General features: G+C 43.8%; 1 protein-coding gene across 1 annotated transcript in view; it reads left to right on the top strand.

The window, feature by feature from the left end:
• The window catches only part of LOC120024515 (protein FAM184A-like), a 51764-nt gene extending 36947 nt beyond the window's left edge, over positions 1-14817 (top strand). The window contains exons 11-15 of the mRNA XM_038968785.1: positions 93-220; positions 9641-9825; positions 11360-11506; positions 14183-14300; positions 14704-14817. Of these exons, the coding sequence (XP_038824713.1) occupies positions 93-220; positions 9641-9825; positions 11360-11506; positions 14183-14300; positions 14704-14817 (692 nt within the window). The remainder of the gene's footprint in view (positions 1-92; positions 221-9640; positions 9826-11359; positions 11507-14182; positions 14301-14703) is intronic.
• The last annotated feature ends 8454 nt before the right edge of the window (positions 14818-23271 follow it).

Genomic DNA, 23271 nt, shown 5'->3' with positions numbered 1-23271 from the left:
GGCAGGAGATGTACTGTGTGATGAATGTGTTTTAATTAGCTAGAGGCGAGCTCCCTAAGGACCCTGTCTGTCTCTATCTCTTTGGTTCCTAGCCTCTCTGCGCTCTGAGCTGAACCACCTCCATGCCTCGGCCATAGAACATCTACGGCAGACCCACCAACAGGAGACGGCTGCAGCTAAACTGGAGCTGGAGAACGCCCTGGAGAACAGCCGAACACAGGTCAGAGTCACCGGGACTTACTGGCATTCCACATATCACTTAGCTAACAGAGATAATGGAAACAATATGGATGGGCCAGCATTAGTTTGTACTACAGTATGATTGGATATTGGCCATGAACAACAGCATTGTAAAAAAATATGTTGGTATTGTAATCGCCTTAACAGCAGGCAATTTTGTATAGTCGCTTAACGATGAGGTAGACATTAGCTCAATGAATGAGGATAGATAATGATATTAAAAAAGGGAGAAAGAGTAAAAAATCTAGATAATCCTTCTGTGCCTTTTATTGTGCAGACTGAAATGCTTTTGCACAAATGGCCATAGAAGAGAAATATCTCTGTTGGCAACAGCCCTCTTTTCTCTTCTCCACTCTGGCTTCTGTTGCTTGTATATTCACACATCTGAATAGCTGTGTGGCTTGTTGGATACAGCTTGAGCAAGAGTAATCAGTGGGTTGGAACCTGGGGTTCTGGCCTCCTAGAGAGAGAACAAGTGACAGCGTCCCTCCCTCCCACACACACACAGACAGACAGACAGACAGACACACACACTCCACAGAGAAAATATATTTTAAAATGCTCAATACATCATCCATTTGCTCCCGATACCTCGACTTTCTGCAACAAATCTGGGTGCTTTATAACACTAACACATGCGCTATTCACAGAAACAAAGATCTTAACTATTGCCTATTGTACATAACCAATAGCTATGCCACACCCAGATTACAGTATGTGCAGTTTAAAATATGGTAATGCGCACGGGGGAAGGCTGATGTGTCTGTTAGAGAGCAGTAGGTTTACCTCCCATAATACCAGCACTCTGAGCCGGTCCAACTCCTGTCAACGGGCTCTTCATCTCAGGCATAAATCACTCTAATTAAGTCTAATGCCCTGGGTCCTCTCTCATCGCCATGGCAGGTGCCAGATGTTCAGGGCCAGGCACACAGCTGTTTCTGAGGGGACCTACTCCTACGCTAGTCAGTCTACAGCAAGGTCACAAGGCAAATACAAGTTCTACCTGCCAAATAAAAGAAGATACGAGCCAGGGTACCTACTGCAGTGCGAGCAGGTTCACTTTCCACAGTGACACATAAATCATCTAAGCCTCTTACAGCAGACAGGCCCCTATCACAACAGAAGCAGGCTACTATGTCAGAGTTATGACAGGGTTTTATTTTGTTTTTGTTTGTCTGACGATGAGGAAAATGGCAGCGGCAGCAAAGCAGAAATGTGTTCCAGTAAGCAATTTCAATGTGTGATCCATCTCCTGTTGTAATTCGAGGATACCTGGAAAACAAAACAGGGAATATATTGAGGTCTTTTGAGGTGGGATTCTAGCTCTTGTTTGACAGCATCAAATCAAATGTTATTTGTCACATGCGCCGAATACAACACCTTTCACCTTACAGTGAAATGCTTACTTACAAGCCCTTAACCAACAATGCAGTTTTAAGAAAAATGCCTACAAAAGAAGAAATAATAGTAACAAATAATTAAAGAGCAGCAGTAAAATAACAATAGTGAGGCGATATACAGGGGGTACCGGTACAGAGCCAATGTGTGGGGGCACCGGTTATTGAGGTAATATGTACATGTAGGTAGAGTTATTAAAGTGACTATGCATAGATAATAACAGAGAGTAGCAGCAGTATAAAAGAGGGGGCAATGCAAATAGTCTGGGTAGCCATTTGATTAGATGTTCAGGAGTCTTATGGCTTGGGGGTAGAAGCTGTTAAGAAGCCTTTTGGACCTAGACTTGTTGGTGCTCCAGTACCGCTTGCCCTGCGGTAGCAGAGAGAACAGTCTATGACTAGGGTGGCTGGAGTCTTTGACCATTTTTAGGGCCTTCCTCTGACACCGCCTGGTATAGAGGTCATGGATGGCAGGATGCTTGGCCCCAGTGATGTACTGGGCCATACGCACTACCTTCTGTAGTGCCTTGCGGTCGGAGGCCGAGCAGTTGCCATACCAGGCGGTGATGCAACCAGTCAGGATGCTCTCGATGGTGCAACTGTATAAACTTTTGAAGATCTGAGGACCCATGACAAACCTTTTCAGTCTCCTGAGGGGGAATAGGTTTTGTCGTGCCCTCTTCACGACTCTCTTGGTGTGCTTGGACCATGTTAGTTTCTTTGTGATGTGGACACCAAGGAACTTGACGCTCTCAACCTGCTCTACTACAGACCCGTCGATGAGAATGGAGGCGTGCTCGGTCCTCAATTTCCTGTAGTCCACAATTATCTCCTTTGTCTTGATCACGCTGAAGGAGAGGTTGTTGTCCTGGCATCACACGGCCTGGTCTCTGACCGCCTCCCTATAGGCTGTCTCGTCGTTGTCGGTGATCAGGCCTACCACTGTTGTGTCATCGGCAAACTTAATAATGGTGTTGGAGTCGTGCTTGGCCATGCAGTCATGGGTGAACAGGGAATACAGGAGGGGACTGAGCACGCACCCCTGAGGGGCCCCGTATTGAGGATCAGTGTGGCGGATGTGTTGTAATCTACCCTTACCACCTGGGGGCGGCCCGTCCAGGATCCAGTTGCAGAGAGAGGTGTTTAGTCCCAGGGTCCTTAGCTTAATGATGAGCTTTGAGGGCACTATGGTGTTGAACATTGAGCTAGCATTCTCACATAGGTGTTCCTTTTGTCCAGGTGTGAAAGGGCAGTGTGGAGTGCAATAGAGATTGCATCATCTGTTGGGGCAGTATGCAAATTGGAGTGGGTCTAGGATTTCTGGGATGATGATGTTGATGTGAGCCATGACCAGACTTTTAAAGCTTCATGGCTACAAACGTGAGTGCTACGGGTCAGTAGACATTTAGGCAGGATACGTTAGTGTTCTTGGGCACAGGGACTATGGTGGTCTGCTTGAAACATGTTTATATTACAGACTCAGACAGGGAGAGGTTGAAAATGTCAGTGAAGAAACTTGCCAGTTGATCAGCGCATGCTCGGAGTACACATCCTGGTAATCCGTCTGGCCCTGCGGTCTTGTGAATGTTGACCTGTTTAAAGGTCTTACTCACATCGGCTGCGGAGAGCATGATCACACAGTCGTCTGGAACAGCTGATGCTCTCATGTACGTTTCAGGGTTACTTGCCTCGAAGTGAGCATAGAAGTAATTTAGCTCGTCTGGTAAGCTCGTGTAACTGGGCAGCTCGCGGCTGTTGTTCCTTTTGCAGTCTGTAATAGTTTGCAAGCACTGCCACATCCGACGAGCGTCGGAGCTGGTGTAGTACGATTCGATCTTAGTCCTGTATTGATGCTTTGCCTGTTTGATGGTTCGTCGGAGGGCATATCGGATTTCTTATAATCTTACGGGTTAGAATCCCGCTCCTTGACAGCGGCACTTATTGATGAAGCCAGTGACTGATGAGGTGTACACCTCAATGCCATTGGAAGAATCGCGGAACATATTCCAGTCTGTGCTAACAAAACAGTTCTGTAGTTTAGCATCTGTTTCATCTGACCACTTTTTTATTGACCGAGTCATTGGTGCTTCCTGCTTTAGTTTTTGCTTGTAAGCAGGAATCAGGAGGATATAATTATGGTCAGATTTGCCAAATGGAGTGCGAGGGAGAGCTTTGTACCCGTTTCTATGTGTGGAGTAAAGGTGGTCTAGAGTTTTTCCCCTCTGGTAGCTTACTTAACATGCTGGTATAAGTTAGGTAAAACAGATTTAAGTTTCCCTGCATTAAAGTCCCCATTCACTAGGAGCGGCGCCTCTGGATGAGCGTTTTCCTGTTGGCTTATGGCCGTATACAGCTCATTGAGTGCGGTCTTAATGGCAACATCGGTTTGTGGTGGTAAATAGACAGCTATGAAGAATATAGATGGAAACTCTCTTGGTAGATAGTGTGGTCTACAGCTTATCATGAGATACTCTATCTCAGGCGAGCAAAACCTCGACCACGTTTCCGAGAAAGAGATATTGATTGATTGATTTGAGGGAGCATACTTAAGTTCACACAGGACACCAGATAGGAAAGACTCACCCTAGCCGCCCGGCACATAGACTATTGCAGCTTAGATACTGGAGACTTGACAGGAGGGGTCGGAGGACACTGTGGCCCCATCCAATGTTATGCCCGGACAGGGCCAACCAGGCAAGATATAACCCCACACCACTAGAGGGATATCAACAGACTACCAACTTACTACCCTGAGACAAAGGCTGAGTTTAGCCCACGAAGATCTCCTCCACCGCACAAGCCTGAGGGGGGCACAAAACCGGATAGGAAGATCACGTCAATGACGCACCCATCTTAGGGACTGCATGGGAGAGCGCTAATAAGCCAGTGACTCAGCCTCCGTAATGGGGTCAGAGGCAGAGAATCCCAGTGGAGAGAGGGGAGCCGGCCAGGCAGAGACAGCAAGGGTGGTTCGTCACTCCAGTGCCTTGCCGTTCACCGTTGCACCCATGGTCCAGACTACACTCAATCATAGGACCTACTGAAGAGATGAGTTTTCAGTAAAGACTTAAATATCGAGAACGAGTCTGTGTCTCTCACATGGATAGGCAGACCATTCTATAAAAATTGAGCTCTATAGGAGAAAGCCCTGCCTCCAGCTGTTTGCTTATAAATTCTAGGGACAATAAGGAGGCTTGCGTCTTGTGACCGTAGCGTACGTGTAGGTATGTACGGCAGGACCTAATCGGAGAGATGGGTAGGAGCAAGTCCATGTAATGCTTTGTAGGTTAGCAGTAAAACCTTGAATCAGATCTAGCCTTAACAGGAAGCCAGAGGCTAGCACTAGAGTAATATGATCACATTTTTGGGTTCTAGTCAAGATTCTAGCAGCTTTATTTAACACTAATTGAAGTTTATTTAGTGCTTTATGCGGGTAGCTGGAGAGTAGAGTATTGCAGTAATTCATCATCATGCAGTGTTCAATGTGGAATGAAAGTCCAAAGAACAGGCAGAATAAACTAAATTGAACGTTTGTACATATCGAAAAGATGACCGATTTTGGTTTGTAACCCTGAAAATGTGTTCTCTCAACTCGCCAAATTGAGCCCCTTTTCAAGTGATCACTCTTTGAGAATTATTTTTCCAGACGCAAGCTGCGCATCACTTTGCACGCAACTTTTTTCATTTACTAAAATGTTTTATTTTATTCTGTTTTTTTTTATTTTTACTATAAAATAAGTGTCTTGACTGTGATGAGACCTTGGGAAATAAGAGGGTCTTGTCTGCTAAAATAACAAAATAAGGCTATGCTGTTGCACAGCCATAGTTCTACAAGCAAGTGCCACTGCTGAGGTTAATGCCTTTTTGAGGATTGTGTTCCATGAGATAACATAACCAGTTGATGTTACGGTTGGCACTTAATTTTTATTGACTGAATATATATATATTTAGCAATTAGGATTTGTCATCTGTAATGGTTATGGTAACTTAGGCATTGTTGCAGACTGTTGGCATAGGCCTATCGATAAATGCGCCCATATGTTTTTTGAGTGTGGGCCTGTTCTAAAATTAGATTTTTTTTTCTCGTTTCGAGTCCTCTAACAATGTCAAATGCCCATCCCTACCATGGGATGTGTACGACCTGCTTGGTGGTCTGTTCCCATCTCCTATATACTGTAACTGCCATATCCAGTCACCACAGTACACACAATACCTCGGACATCTCACACGGGATAAACAGGCTTCCTGGTGGTTTCTCAACCAAAACAGCTCCCTCTGCTTCAGACTGTCTGTGTGTTCAGTAGTCAGACATGTCAGGACACAACCCTGTCTCTCTCTCTATGTCCCATATGAGTGTTTGATTTACTAGCCGCTGAGCCATCCCTCCTTCCCGGGTGGGTGGGACTCTTAATCATTTAAATGCATTATGCCTATACTAACCGTACATCGACTTATCTTTAATTATACAGATATCCTAATCACAGCAGCCAGTTGTCTCCCAGACTGTACGGCTGTTGTTGCGTTTTATGGACATGTGTTGTGGTTTTACCCAGTAAATGGTAAAGCTCTGATCTTTAGAATGAACATGTACCTTCAGCGCTTTAATCAAAGAGCCTTAGCAACACCGAGCATGTTGTTTTCCTTTGAACAGCCCCACTAGCCCAGCAGCCCTGGCAGACAGTAAAGAGATGGGGCCATCTGAAGAGAGGTACAAAGTGTTGCTCGTCCTCTTTCTGGGAGACAGAGAGTGGTTTCTAAGAAAGAACTCCCTGTGCTGAGCCGTGGAACGTTTGGCGGGGCCGCAGGGCCCGCGTTGAGCGCTGTGTTGCCTTAGCTTTAATTGTGGACCCCTGAGAGATGGACGGTGCTGGCTCGTTTAATGAGATTAGCAGGACTGGTCTGCGGTGTGGATAATTGCATTTGCTGGGGATAGTGATCGGCTGTCCCCACAGATGAAAGCTCAGCTTCTGACAGACAAATGGCTCTGAAGAATGTTTATTTTCTATACTCCCCTGGTACATCTTGTCTCTCTCTCTGTGTGTGTGTGTGTGTGTGTGTGTGTGTGTGTGTGTGTGTGTGTGTGTGTGTGTGTGTGTGTGTGTGTGTGTGTGTGTGTGTGTGTGTGTGTGTGTGTGTGTGTGTGTGTGTGCGAACATGATTATGGAGAGGTCTGTGCCATATTTCCTCATGTGTTTTGTATCTGATGTCTAATCTCCTCACACTGATTCCTCAAAAAAATGTTTGTCTATGAGACCCGTCTTAATGAAATCCCACCCCAGCTCTTTATGCTCAGTGAATCTCCAACAATTGAAGCATTGCTAATGGCTACTCATCCACAGCGAACCTATTTTTCACAGAGAAGACGGGCCGCGGCATGTTTGCAAACTGTGATAAATGCCTCTATTTTCCCAGATGAATGGGCAGATGGGAAGGTTTGGGGGAGGTGCGCTCCTGTCATCTCTAATATAGGGATCAATAGAACTGCTACAGATTTGGGATCTTAATTTGACATATATCGTCACAGCAAAATAATCCTGCAGCAACAGGATTTGAACATTTTAGTCCATAATGTTGCTTGATCAGTGGTAAGGCTATTAGCTGGCCAAAAGTAGGCTACATGAAAAGTGCAATTCTCTTCATATAAGTGTGTGTTGGTGTGGGTTTTCAGTGAATTTCTGTAAATCAAGAAGGTCATCTGCCTTCTCAGTGATCAAATGAAGCTCTGTATGTAGCTGTATTGGGAATGATTTGAATTCAAACTACAGGTACTGTATACTTGATCTCCTCATTTCTGGAGGCTGAAGGAAACATTTTGTCTGGTCCTAGGGCTTGTGATCACCTTCCTCTGGCCTTTTGATCAGCCTGCTCTGAAACTGTAGAGACAGACAGTCCTGTGGAAGCAGGGAGAGGGAGAGAAGAGAGAGAGAGAGAGGGGAGCTGGGGCTCAGAGAGTAGACTTGTCTTTTAATCAGCTCCTCGCTGAGACCTGTCTATTCCCAGACCACTGTACTGTGCCCTCTACCCACCTCCATTCACAATACTGTCAAAATAACTCTCAGCCAGCCACAGAAATTACATTTTTCATATATATTTTGTTAAAGATAAGAGATCAAATGTGGTGATTATTGGAGGTGGGAACTCCATCTACCAACTTCCCACCAGTCCCCCAGAAGAAGCTTTTAAAAACTGATATTTTGTTCCTGTGACATTTTATCCAAAGGCTTTGATGCTTCCTTTGACCTGGAAAAGTTCCACCTACAGAAGGGGCTGATTTTGAGGAGTGCTGCTCGAATGGTTCCACCATAGAATTTGCTCTCCAACAGAATTCCCATCTATGTATGGACAATGAATATTGCTATTCTATAGTGTCATCGTGACAGAGTCCGTGGTATTTACACTGGCCCTCAGGCACGTTGCAGCGTGAGTGTCCTCACTGTGAGTCTCAGTGCTGCTAATAGAGCTGTCACCACTGTCTCACTTCACAGCCCACACACACACATGGACACGCACACGCCTGCGTGCACACACATTCACATGAATGGACACACACACACAAACACACACACACTTTCCTAACCAGCCACAGCCTACACAAATATAGGGTCAAGCGCCAATTACAACCTAGCTACAAACTCCCTTCTCCCACACTGATGTTTAGCCATTTAACTATGTTCTCCACTGCTGGCAATGTCTGCCTCTAGACCTGTCCTTGTGGAAATCCACAACCCAACCATGCAGAGACATGTCAATCATGTGTGCCTCCAAGCCAAACAGGTATCCACTGGGGAGATTGGAAGGCAGCAGAAATGTCACAGTGAATTTCTGTTAAGCAGAGGATGGAGAAATTATCTTCTATGGAGGAGAGAGAGCCAGTCCCCTAAAACCTGCCCCCTGCAGTGGCCCACACATGAATAACTAGAATACTGTTATCACAATAATCTGCTGGCATGAAATTATATTTACAGGAATTCAAAGTTAATACATGCAGATTGTAATATGATTACACAAGAGCCATTAACTTTATAATTCCAGTGTTTGGCTTGACGGTATGCTGCGTGAACTGTTAGCTAGATGTCTCTTTTAGAGAGGGAGAGACTTCTAAAAGAGGTGCTGTTGCCGAAGTGGGAAATGACCCTTGAGCCAAGCAAAGCATGATACATCTACACCATGGCTTTACTTCTAGCTCCAGTCAAATCAGGTAGTTGCATGTATTTCTGCCTGGGCAAAAGGAGATGTTTGCATTTGGTATATCAGCCTGGTGAGTTAACTGTTACGTAACTTTGGGAAAGAGAGTGATAATATCCTAGAGTAGTCTAGATTCAGATGGCAGCGTTGTCCCTATTACATACTGAACAATTGACTAAATACATGTATTCTAGGGAATGTTTTCCGATATGTTTTCAGTACAATTGACCCGGTACCTGGTTCGAATCCAGGCTGCATCACATCTGGCCCGTGATTGGGAGTCCCATAGGACGGCGCACAATTGGTCCAGCGTCGTCCAGGTTTGGCCGGGGTAGGCCGTCATTGTAAATAAGAATTTGTTCTTAACTGACTTGCCTAGTTAAATAAAGGTTCATAAATGGGATGCAACCTTTTCCAGGCGATCTAACAGTCCTCTAACACGTTGTTGTAACTCGTACTAACTATAAACAAATACAAGCAGCACAATCAGCACTTTATTTATCAGTAGATCTATTCAGCATCAATATTATCAACCTCCCAACAGACGTGTTCAGTGAAGTCCACATTTAGTTCTGAGAGAGGCAGAGGGATGCCATGGCATGTGAGTGTGCTCACGTATTATGATGTAGCATCCATGGCAAAGCTGTAGCATCCATGGCACTGTAAAGATGGTGTCAGAAAGTATATCAGTACCCCCTGGGAATACAAGGACAGCACAGCAGCACACGCCAGTGGGATCAAATGTTCTTGTTTTTGTTTGCATATAAATGTGTGTGTGTTCCTTTGTGCCGTCGTATGTCTGCCTTTTCCCCGTTCAGGAGAGGGAGTTGCTGGGCCGGATCTCGGACCTGCAGGAGGAGGTGGTAAGGAGGAAGAACCACATTGCTCAGCTGGACCACGAGATTCACACACTGAACGAGAACATCAACACACTCACCAAGGAGCTGGAGCTCAAGGGCAAAGAGGTGCTGAAGATCCGCAGCGAGGCCAACCAGCAGATCAGGTGGGCTGGAGGAGAGTGCAGGAGGGGAGGGCAGGGTCGTGATCCTACCACAGGGCATTATGGGGTGACAAACAGGAGGGTTGAGACAATAACAGGTCATCTACAGTAAAGCTGTTCTGGTGCGTTGCCAAACTTAATTAGGTGAGTCTCTGTAGGCTATCTCTGCAGGTGAATGCCTGTACCTTGTTTTAATATGGCCACGATGAAGGTTTTTAACACGTTTAGTTCAGATGACTGGTGAATCACAACACGACAAGTTCAGTTGTGTGAATTCCTCTTGTTTAGACGTGACAGTTGGTGGCCATTGGCAGTGCTGGCATCGTTTTTGAGTTAGATTACATTTGAAGGATACTGGCAAGAGAAAGAGAGGAGGCCAATTTGCCTCTCCCTTCTGGAAGTCGTGTTTTGTGCACTGTTATTCCCTTTGATGACTTGGTCTCTTTGACATTTGTTTTTCTCCTGTAGTTTAATGGTCAAATAAATGTATAAGAAAATATGAAAGTCAGGGTTATTTGGGGCAAGGCCTGAATATAATCTATCATGCTTTTCCCACAGGCTGATATGAATAATTCACTCTTATATTAATTAATAATGTGGTCTGAGGCCTGGATGGAACGAACAGCAGGCTCTCTCATTAGAATTGAAGGCCTGTTTGGTGATGAATCAAAAATGGAGGCTGATGCTTTTTTAGAGCTAGAGATAATCAAGCGCATGGGGTTTGTGTGTTTGTGTGTGTGTGTGTGTGTGTGTGTGTGTGTGTGTGTGTGTGTGTGTGTGTGTGTGTGTGTGTGTGTGTGTGTGTGTGTGTGTGTGTGTGTGTGTGGCGTCAACAACACATATCACTGGTAGGATTCCAGGCCCCTTGCGGAGCACCTTTCACTTCCAATTATGTAACACGCTGGCGAATCCTAGTTTCCTGAGATAAAAATAAATAAATTGGAAAAGATTTGTGTCCCTCAGGGAGCGTTACTCAGGGAGAGGCAAACGTATTCCTCTGCACTCCTCGTGCTCTGCCTCTCTCTCTGACTGCAGTAGCTCTGCGTGAGCAACACTGCCATATAGTCTACTGAGGGGAGAGAGGGAGGGAATTTGCAGGGAATTTCAATCAGCTGGTGTAATGCCTTGGAAGAGTCCTGTCTATCTGTCCCACATCAAAATAAATCAATAAGTAAATAGAGAAGAGTGTTTTCCACTTATGGCGAAACAGTGATATCTCTCCTCCAGAGCCTCTTGCTATAAATTATATATGTCTTTCTTGGCAACAAAAAAAGAAGGAAAGTCAAAGATGAAGGAAATTGTAATGGCGCCAGCAGGATCAAAATAAATGTCTGTGGTAATTGTGCCAAGTTAGGATACTGAGTTGGGATACTGAGTTGGGATACTGAGTTGGGATACTGAGTTGGGATACTGAGTTGGGATACTGAGTTGGGATACTGTAACAACTCTACATGGGAGACTGTACCTCAGAGCTGGAGAGATGTATAAAGACGTGATCTTGATCTGAATGGGTTTTAATGATCTGGTCTCTTCTCAGGGCTCATGAACAGGACCTGTCGAAGAAACACGAGCGAGAGATGGCTGAGATGAACGCAATGCACAACAGAGAGACTCAGAACATGCTGTGTGACTTCAACAAGGCCCAGGAGCTCCTCAAAGACAAGATCTCTGCTCTGCAAGTACTGTACGTACAGTACATCCAGTATGTAGTTGATATAGCACTCACTGTGAGAGCATATGTGATAGTGTGGTTATATAAAGCCCTGGCAGACGATGAAAGGCCACAGTCCCTGGCAGAGCACAGGCTGAAGAGGTGAGTGTCCCACACAGATACAGGAATGGATGGAAGGAGGAAGGAAGGATTGGGAGGGAGGGATGGAGGGATGGATGGATTCAAGAGGGGAGAGCGGGTGGCTGCACATGATCTCCGGAGGTGAATATGGCCCATTGGGAAGGTCCTTCCCTTTAATGAGAGATCTGACAGACCTGTTTTGTTTTCCACTGTGCTGCATGGAGGTGACTGTGTCCTCAATCCCAAACCGCATGCACACGCACGCACGCACGCACATTCAAACACAAACACACACTGTCTATCAGCAGCAGTGTCCTACTTGGGATAAACCTCCAGCTAGGTGTGCAGGTCCCCTAGCTTTCAAGACACCACAGTACTGTACACAAACAGCACACACCAGAAAATACAACCATAGACATAGAAATCCCCTGCAATCTACTCTGAATAGATCCAAGGAGATGTACTGTAATGATTATAGGGATAACAGGCAGCTTTCTCTGTAAGAAATATGTTTGGGATACGAGAGAGAGAGAGAGAGGAGGAGGGAGAAGAGTGAGAGAGTGAGAGAGTTAGATGGAACAGATATACAGGATCCTGGGACTGGGGAGTGACCTCATTTAGTTTCTTGTGAATGAGAGCACCATCTAGACACAAAGCCAGCTACTGCAGAGAGAGCATCTGTGATGCCCTCCACCAAATCTTCTCATGGCTCAATCACACCTTTCAAAATGAAATGCTAGTGAAGCATACGTCATTATTTGTGCATGTTCCTCAAGTAAATTTGACTGACAAACAGAATCCAGTACAATCCTGTAAAAATTGTTCACATTAGCCTTACACAGATGTGTCTGTTGCTAACCTTTCTAAAACCAACAAGGTCCTAGCCCCTGTCATTCTCAATTTTCTGACTAGTTTCCAAGGCCTTACCTTGAGGTCGACAATTTACTGCCTGCTAATTAAGCACATAACAAATCTATTTTAACAACAGCCCCTGTCCCCTCCCCAATTAATCACCTTGGCAGCCTCGTTCACCAAAGCCGGTCCCTGGCCATTTAAGCTCTATGAATATTTTATCTCATTACATCTCCTATTAAACCCATGGGAACCAACACAAGTTTGTTGTCTGATTGGTTGTTGTTCGTTTTAGTGCTTCCTAGCTGTTAGTTACATCTGTTTTGAGTGATGTCGCTGGAGAGTTGAGTGGAGTGTGATGATGAGCAGTGTTGGGGAGTAGTGAACTACATGTAGTTCAACTAGTAATTTAACTACCTTTTGCAGTAGCTTGGTGGTAGTTGAACTAAATTCTAATCTAGGTAGTGTTTTCAGTAGTAAATAACGTTTTTTACCATGTAGCGGTGTAGCTAACTACTGGAACTACACACTACTTTTTTGTCTAAAATAAAATGTGGGTAAAGTAAGCAATACTTTCCTTTCTTTTTCGGCATCAGCCCTGCCTAATTCTCACTTGAAACATTGTTTTTGTGTTAAATAAGATAAATTACACATTCTATTAACAATTGACTCCAGAGTGATCTGTTCTTGCAATTTGTAGTCTATGACATCAGATTTAGATATGATAATTTATCACGCAGTAGTTTGGATGTAGCAAACTACTTTTTCAAAGTAACTTTAGTTAAGTCAACTATATTTTCTTAAGGGTAGCTTTAGTGTAGCTAACATCTTTCACTGTGAAGTAATTGGTAGTTTGGTAAACTATATTTTCAGAATAGCTTCCCCAACACTGATAATGATATTTATTTAAAAAAGCAAGCCAGCACCAGCCTCCCAGGCTGCATTGCAGCAACATGTTGGTTTCACATTGTTTATGTTTGGAGCATGTGTAGGGATGCAGATGAGTCTGTAGTGAAACGTGACACTGAAGTAAAGTGTAGTAGATGCTGTTTCTGTCAATTAAGCAACAAATGAACGGATCGCTGATGCATAGCAGCGTGACAGAAGCAATTATCATGATATCCAATACACTCCCTCTCTAATTCAAGCGTGTTCCTGTCCCTGTCTTGCGTCTGAGTTTGATGGAGAGTTTGGTATCACTTGTCATTCCACATCTGTAGTGGTGAGGACGTCATGCCAAACTCACATGATGGATGCTTGTTTCGAGCACGAGGAATATCTCGGCATATTAAAGTCATCAATCTCAAATTAGAGGCAGCACAAACTGTGGAGAGGCAGATGGCTTTGATCACTGATAAGTACTCTTCTAAAGAGCGCTCGTTATTTGTTGAGAAGTTTAATTGGAATTCAGAACAACATGTAATGTTTCTCGTGTTTTGATCATAGTAATACACAAGCACTAATAGGCTTTCTGATTCTGAGATTAAAGGTAGGAGAGTTAAGAGCTAATGCTTTAGTATTGATCTGCAGATGATGGAAGGGAAGCTTTCAAAACATGCTCCCTCAGTATATGCTCATATCCCCATGCTGATCCAAGGCACTTTGATCATCATGTTACACAAACAAAACGTTGTTTCCACAATGTTACCTGTTTCACACTGTGTTGTGAGGAAACTGTGATATGTCAGAGCCCTAATGGCCCCCTCCTCTCCCCAGGTTGGAGGGCACGGAGGATAAGTTCCGGAACAGGGAGAGCCGGCCTGAGGACTTGCAGGTGATCGCTGAGCTAAAGGACATGGTGACTGAGAGGGAGTCCCTCGTCAAGAAGCTGGTGGTAAGTGTATGTACACAGTACAAGATGGCTTACAGGATGCCCTTGTGTGGTTTTACCCAACAATCCTAGACATGGAGCCTGCATGCCTGTCTACCTCCAATCAATAGTAGACCAGACTACAGAGTGCTGTTGCCTTGCGTGATTAAGATTTCTCATTCAGCAGCAGTAGACTCCGGTATTTTACAGCCATTGAGTCCCAACAATGTATTGTAGACCGCTATTCAGTATACTGTATCTATAGCACTAGAGCTTGGCTAGAAACCCTGTGACTTTTGCGGGTTGTGTCACACGGTACTGGTATTTAAGCCCACGAATGACATTTAATTAGAGTGTGAGGTGTGAGATGCTCCATCAATAACCCAGAGCACCATGACCTAACTGAAGTCTTTCTGTTGACGTGCAGGATGACAAAAAGTTCTACCAGCTGGAATTGGTGAACAGAGAGACCAACTTCAACAAAGTGTTCAACACCAGTCCCAACGTGGGAGTAATAAATCCCCTCATCAAGGTGAGCTGACTGCTGCACACTAACACACCACACACAGACAGACAGACAGACAGACAGGGGACTAACACTGACCATGTGCATTACCTCGTCTTATAGTATATACTCTGCCAGTTGATTAGAGCCATATAGCTTATCTGAACTAATCTTTGACTCTTTGTGAAGACCAAAAGCGTCAGGTGACAATTTGAAACCCTTAGGGAACCATCCCGATCGTTACAAGCCTAAACCACTAGCCTGTACCTCATTGTAGAAAATGGTTGAAGTGGAGATTTTAAGTTGCCTTTCCACATATCCTTAGTCTTGATTTCCATTGGAACCATTCCATCCCTTAGTGGAGAGAAGTTGTGTCCCATTCCAATGTAAATGCAGCAACCCCCTGTCTCCCAGTTGAATGGATCACTCTGCATGGTCAATATGTAACTGTTGACTCCATTTCAAGTTCTATAACTTCCGATATTTTGGTTTAATGTTACATATAGTTTGTGTGTGTGTACATTTGTTTTTGTGTGTGTGTGTGGGGGGGGGGGGGGTTAGTCAGTGTGTGTGTCTGTTATCTCACTGTTCAGGCATCCAGTTCTCCTTTGCTTTCCAAGCCATTCTTTGTTAGTGTGAACTTTCTGTAGCCTCTTCATGTGATACATTTTTCTCATCTTAATTAGCATATTAGAGCGACTGTTCCTTCGCTAGTTGAGTGGTACGAGCTTGACCTTCAGAAAGCCTCCATCCACATAAATCCTCTGAGAATGAGAAATATATAGATATATACAGTATATACACAAGTTTTTTTTTTTTTCATTGGACTAGTTCTCCCTATTTCCGTTTCTTTGTGTTTTTGTCCCTCTGTGTAGCAAAAGAGAAAGAATGACAAATCAGCAAACCGATTCAGCAGCTCTCCAAACCTCAGGGCTCTGGAGGCAGCAGGAACAGGGACGGGGAGCGGGCAACCCCAGCCCAACCGCTTAGAGCCTATCCCCAACTCCCCCATTCACCACCTTGACCTCAACACTAGCAAACCTCTGCCCCCACCGACCCCTCCGACAGAGCCCAAGAAATTCATGAGGTGAGCGCCGCCCCTCCCTCGCCGCTGACGCCTCGGTCTGCGCCATGGGCAGGCCCAGGGTCAAGCACACTGACACACAGACATTGCCCTGACCCTCGGCCCATACAGCTGCAGATAGGCGGCTTTCATACAAACCTCTCCAGTCAGCTGCCATATCCCTTTCTGATGGGCTTCAGTCTTTGAAAGAAACTTCTCAATGTTACCCTCACTGGAGGATGTTGATGTTCTTCCCCCCTCTCTCTCTCAGACTTCGCTCTGATGAAACAGAACAGCGTCAAATCAGGAATTACGGGTTTTTTTAAATCAAAAAAACACTCCAGTCTGAAAGTGTAATTACCTTGAATAATAGATTAAGTTGCCTGCTGCCTGTTGCCAACAGGCTGAGGGGTTCATCCCAGGATTCCCTCTTGATTGCTATTCTATTTGAAGGACATGATGGCTTTTGTCTTTGCCTGCAGTTTTTGCGAGGCTTTGATTGTGTCCCCAGAGATTTGGCTTTCGGAGAGAGGGAGAGCTCCCACAATTTCTCCCCCCACTTCATTGTCAACTTATCTTTACTGTATACCAGGAAGTCATTGGCTTTACTTGACGGTTTCTTTTCAAACACACAAAGGGATATTCCATCTGAACCTACACACACTCCAGGAGATGTATGAACACTTTACTATATTATTCTAAAGCCCCATGCAATACATGAGACTTTGAAAATGGCATTGGAATGCAAAAGGAGCATGTGTACACCCCACCGTCACTCTTAACATGTTAGCATAAGTGTTCCTGCTAGCAGTTGCGTCTCTTTGTGTCTTTGTATTTTTCTCATTGAGTGATGTGTTGTTGTTCTGTTAAACCACCTCATCCTCATCGGCCTCCAGGCATGCTGCACTTACTGCACTTTGTTGTCCACATTGATGTGCAGTTGTTTTATTTGTATATGAGGAAAATCTGATTGTGTAATATAGATTGTTGATGTTTTTTTTTCACCATGTACAGTTCTGTGTGGTGATGTGTGAAGCCTTCGATAACAACAACAGTCTTCTCATCAACAAACCCCTCTCTCTCTCTCGTGCCTTGGCATTGCTTTGCTCGTTGTGTTTCCAGCTATCATTCTGCACATGTGTAACAAGCACACATGTGAATGTGATACTCTCTTGTGCATGTGTTGTACTAGCTTGTGTGTCTGCACTCATCCGGTACTTAGGTTTCTGCCTATTGATGCACTTGTTATCCATCTGTGTGCCTCTCTGTGCTTTGGGTTCCTCTTGCTGCATGCTGCTCTGTATGTAAGTAAGTTGCAGATGAGTCAGCGTGGCAGATTTGTGCGGGGCTGCCCTCCATTGTCATGGGACTCTCCCATCACTGCATCACACACACGTCCTGTCTGTCTCAGCCCCTGTCAAGGTGACCCTGTTTCCACTAAGAAACAAATGCACCCCAACATACAGTACCTCTCTACTGCAGCACATACCACACTTATGATGCTCTGTATTATACATCTGTTTTCAGATTATATAAAGCTGCTTCTATCTCTGTGCATGCAGTGTCCTTTAAATGCTGCCCTATTTCGATTCAGGAGGCCTATACCAGAATATAAATGTTTTTTAGTACTTGGAGAAGATGCCTAGATCAATAAGACTTCTTAATTCAGCTCACCAGCAAATTTGTACCAATAGAAATTGCATACACATTTGCATACCTTTAGTTTTCTCTATGGAAAACACTAGTATGCATGCTTATGCTATTTCTCTGCTTTTAGCTTCTGATGTTGTTGAAGTCAGCCCTGTCTGTCTCAGCCCAGGTGTTCCCTAGATCTGGAGTTGGTGATTAACAGACCAGAATGCATGTTCAATTCAGCATTACGTTGGATTTGCTGCAATGGAGACTACTGAGACTGAGGAGAGAATGATTGCAGAGGAGATATTTTAGGATAGTTTTCAGAGACATAAACAGTTCTGCACAGGATGAAGAGGCCACCTGTCGTTAATTGAAAACTTCAGACATGTTTAGCTCAGTCAGAGCAGTACAGTTTGTGCAGTGCAGAATGAGTACCGAGTGCAGACTGTGTTTAATAATTCGTCTTGTATCATCTGGTCATGATAATATACTGAACAAAAATATAAATGCAACATGCAACAATTTCAATAGTTTTACAGTTCATATAATGAAATCAAATCAAAATCTAATCAAATTGTATTGGTCACATACACATGGTTAGCAGATGTTAATGCAAGTGTAGCGAAATGCTTGTGCTTCTAGTTCCGACAGTACAGTAAAATCTAAGTAATCTAACAATTCCCAACAACTACCTAATACACACAAATCTAAAGGGGTGAATAAGAATATGTACATATATGGATGAGCGATGGCCGAGCGTCATAGGCAAGGTGCAATAGATGGTATAAGGTACAGTATATAAACTCAGCAAAAAAAGAAATGTCCTCTCACTGTCAACTGCGTTTATTTTCAGCAAACTTAACATGTGTAAATATTTGTATGAACATAAGATTCAACAACTGAGACATAAACTGAAGAAGTTCCATAGACATGTGACTAACAGAAATGGAATAATGTGTCCATGAACAAACGGGGGTCAAAATCAAAAGTAACAGTCAGTATCTGGTGTGGCCACCCGCTGCATTAAGTACTGCAGTGCATCTCCTCCTCATGGACTGCACCAGATCTGCCAGTTCTTGCTGTGAGATGTTACCCCACTCTTCCGCCAAGGCACCTGCAAGTTTACGGACATTTCTGGGGGGAATGCCCTCACCCTCCAATCCAACAGGTCCCAGACGTGCTCAATGGGATTGAGATCCGGGCTCTTCGCTGGCCATGGCAGGACACTGACATTCCTGTCTTGCAGGAAATCACGCACAGAACGAGCAGTATGGCTGGTGGCATTGTTATGCTGGAGGGTCATGTCAGGATGAGCCTGCAGGAAGGGTACCACATGAGGGAGGAGGATGTCTTCCCTGTAACACAGCATTGAGATTACCTGCAATGACAACAAGCTCAGTCCAATGATGCTGTGACACACCGCCCCAGACCATGACGGACCCTCCACCTCCAAATCGATCCCGCTCCAGAGTACAGGCCTCGGTGTAACACTCATTCCTTCGACGATAAAGGCGAATCCGACCATCACCCCAGGTGAGACAAAACCGTGACTCGTCGGAGAATAGCACTTTTTGCCAGTCTTCTCTGGTCAAGCGACGGTGGGCTTGTGCCCATAGGCAACGTTGTTGCCGGTGATGTCTGGTGAGGACCTGCCTTACAACAGGCCTACAAGCCCTCAGTCCAGCCTCTCTCAGCCTATTGCGGACAGTCTGAGCACTGATGGAGGGATTGTGCGTTCCTGGTGTAACTCGGGCAGTTGTTGTTGCCGTCCTGTACCTGTCCCACAGGTGTGATGTTCGGTTGTACCGATCCTGTGCAGGTGTTGTTACACGTGTTCTGCCACTGCGAGGACAATCAGCTGTCCGTCCTGTCTCCCTGTAACGCTGTCCTCACAGTACGGACATTGCAATGTATTGCCCTGGCCCCATCTGCAGTCCTCATGCCTCCTTGCAGCATGCCTAAGGCACGTTCACACAGATGAGCAGGGACCCTGGGCATCTTTCTTTTGGTGTTTTTCAGAGTCAGTAGAAAGGCCTCTTTAGTGTCCTAGGTTTTCATAATTGTGACCTTAATTGCCTACCGTCTGTAAGCTGTTCGTGTCTTAACGACCGTTCCTCAGGAATATGTTCATTAATTGTTTATGGTTCACTTAACAAGCATGGGAAACAGTGTTTTAACCCTTTACAATGAAGATCTGTGAAGTTATTTGGATTTTTACGAATTATCTTTGAAAGACAGGGTCCTGAAAAATGTATGTTTCTTTTTTTTGTTGCTGAGTTTACATATGAGATGGGTAGTGTAAGATATGTTAACATTATTAAAGTGGCATTGTTTAAGGTGACTAGTGATCCATTGAAATGAATTCATTAGGCCCTAATTTATTGATTTCCCATGACTGGGCAGGGGTGCAGCCATGAGTGGGCCTGGGAGGGCATAGGCCCAACCACTTGGGAGCAAGGCCCACTCACTGGGGAGCAAGGCCCAGCCAATCAGAATGAGTTTTTCCCCACAAAAGGGGTTTATTACAGACAGAAATATTCATTAGTTTAATCAGCTGTCTGGGTGGCTGGTCTCAGATGATACAGCAGGTGAAAAAGCCGGATGTGGTGGTCCTGGGCTGGCGTGGTTATACGTGGTCTGCGGTTGTCAGGCTGGTTGGGAGTACTGCCATATTCTCTAAAATTATGTTAGAGGTGTTTTATAGTAGAAAAATGTATATTAAATGATCTGGCAACAGCTCAGGTGGACATTCCTGCAGTCAGCATGCCAATTGCACGCTCCCTCAACTTGAGACATCTGTGCCATTATGTTCTGACAAAACTTCACATTTTAGAGTGGCCTTTTATTGTCCCTAGCACAAGGTGCACCTGTGTAATGATCATGCTGTTTAATCAGCTTCTTTATATGCCACACCAGTCAGTTGGATGGATTCTCTTGGCAAAGGAGAAAAACTCACTAACAGGGATGTAAAGATTTTGGGGATCTTTTATTTCAGCTCATGAAACATGGGACCAACACTTTACATGTTGCGTTTATATTTTTGTTCAGTAAAATCCAACCTTTAAGTTTAGAGGTTGTTATTTGACATGACAACTGTGGAAATAGCCATGGTAGGAAATTAAAACTTGAAAGTGTCTTAAGTTACATAGTTCTTTATCAGACCCAATATTGCAATTTCCTTGCCTTTTGTGTTTCTCAAATATTAACTGAAATATGAAGTTATGAGTCATATATCACAGAGATGTTAATCTTGAACCCTTTGTGCACTGTCGTTGTTGAGAGGAGAGGCCTTCTCATTATAACTGTATGTTCTGACATTTCATTGAGAGTTCTCCTCCCACTCATCCTCTCCTCTCCTTTGGCTCTCCAGACCCTCGGATGTCAAGCCCTTCTTAGATAGGAGGCATCTGGTGCCCGTCAACGGGTTAAGACCCCTGGACAGAAACTGAGGAAGGGGCCTAAACACCAGACAACCAGTCAGTCAGTCAGTCAGCAAGTCATCCAGACAGACAGTCAGCCAGACAAGCACCAGAAGGATATCCAGCGCTATAAGCAAAGAGCAAAGGTTATTTTATTTGCAATAAAGCTGTAACATTACAATACAGTGAGGTTTGTTGGTGTTTATTGTGAATTTCCAATGCCAAGGCTATGGTCAAGCCAGCAACCCAGTGAAATGCATTAGGTTGAATAGGTTACATCTTGGGTAGACTGCATAGAACAAACCACAATAGGCAAGTTTGTGGTCTTTCAATACATTTTCCCTCTAACATTCTTTCCTTGGGCTTATCATTGGATTTGCTTTTCAGAAACTACAGAGTATGAGGAGAACAAACACTATTTGGTATTCAGGATTTTTAATAGATGCATTCACATTGTATAACCAAGAGAGCATAATCCCCTAAGGACCTGAGTCAAGGATGAACAACTACATGGTCTTGTTGTAATTCAATCTCACTAAACCCAATGGTTGGATGATCATGTAGAACAGAAATGGTTGTGTTAATACAACCACAGGCTCTCTTAAAAATGAGCAAACTTAACATGGTTAAAGGCTGATTATTGCAACAGAAATGTTATTGTTTTCGAGGAAGCATTTACACTCGAGAGCAGATAATCAAATCTATAGATATACTGCCTCAATAAAATCCTCTGAACTGGATGAATGACTACACTGACTTCAAACACAGAACATAAGCATAAAAACTACTCTCAACCCTGAGGTGCAATAAGGATTTCTTAGTCAATAATGTCCTGTATAACTGTTTGCTGCTGTTGTGGTGTGTGCCCCCCTGTGTAGCCCTCCTGAGACAGAGGAGTCACCCGTAGGATCCCCCGACCCCCAGCGCCAGGAATGGTTCGCCCAGTACTTCACCTTCTGATTTTTGCAACTCGAGAGCATGTCAACCATACGAAACGAAAAAGACTTTAAAAAATATATATATTATTTAATGATCAACCACTCCATTGCATTCTGTTGATTACTTCACTGTGAATGGGTTCCTTGTTTGTACAGTGCCGATGAGTATGTTTGACGTTTTTCTTTTTTGCAGTTTGTAATGAGTGGTACATATGCTGCTATCATTTTTTAAATACAGTATACAGTAAATTGTCCTCTCTCTGTACCTTATTTTAGGATGGCACTGTAATGATAGTTTGTTACAGCCGCATAAGAAATTTTGGTAGAACTAAACTGTTTGTATGGTTGTCTCAACACAGATATAATGATGTCTCACCAATTTTAAAAATAAATTGCATATTTTATATTTATATTATACTGTGTATGCTTAACTAATAAATACTGATTATTGTGACATTTACTCATGTGTGTGCTGTCAATTATGTGGGCCTTTCAATGTATGTATGATTTGTACAAAACAGTACTATGTGCCATAGAATCCCAACTTCAGCAGAAAATATTTAATAAGGTTCATGGATTTAAAAAAAATAACTCTATGATTGTGTTTCACAATGTTTTAGGTCATAGTATGTACAGGTATTAACTGTGTTCAGGTGATGCATGAGTTTTACCTCTGTGGGCAGAGCCGGTAGAGGGCACTGAATGGCTCTGGTCCTGCTTGTGGCGGTTTTGACCAGTGGTAGAAAAAGTACTCAATTGTCATACTTGAGTGAAAGTAAAGATAACTTAATAGAAAATGACTCAACTAAAAGTCATGCAGTAAATTTCTACTTGAGTAAGTCAAAGTATTTGGTTTTAAATATACTTAAGTATTAAAAGTAAAAGTATAAATCATTTCAATTTCCTTATATTAAGCAAACCAGATGGCACAATAAAAAATTATAATAATAAAAATATATATATATTGCTAGCGGCACACTCCAACACTCATAATTTACAAACGAAGATGTGTTTAATGAGTCCACCAAATCAGAGGCAGTAGGGATGACCATGGATGTTCTCTTGATAAGTGTGTGAATTTGAAGATTTTCCTGTCAAAATATAGAGTACTTTTGGATGTCAGGGAAATGTATGGAATAAAAAGTACATTATTTTCTTTCGGAATGTAGTGAAGTAAAAGTTGCCAAAAATATACCCCCAAAAAATACTTAAGTAGGACTTTTTACTTAAGTACTTTACACCACTGGTTTTTGACTAAACCGGATGCAGCTAATGACAGAAGTGACTTTCTCACTGGAATTTGCGTAGCAGATTATGAGAATTCGGTTAAGGTTATAGCATCTAAAATGCAAAATTCTCCCCGACGCGACTGCAATAGGCAAGTTGACGTCACTTTTGACGTTAGCTGCGTCCCTTCGAGACATTCCCTACTCTG

This window comes from Salvelinus namaycush, chromosome 29, assembly GCF_016432855.1.
Source record: "Salvelinus namaycush isolate Seneca chromosome 29, SaNama_1.0, whole genome shotgun sequence".
Lineage (NCBI taxonomy): Eukaryota > Metazoa > Chordata > Actinopteri > Salmoniformes > Salmonidae > Salvelinus > Salvelinus namaycush.
The sequence above is the reverse complement of the archived record's forward strand: the minus strand, read 5'-3'. Positions and strand labels throughout refer to the sequence as shown.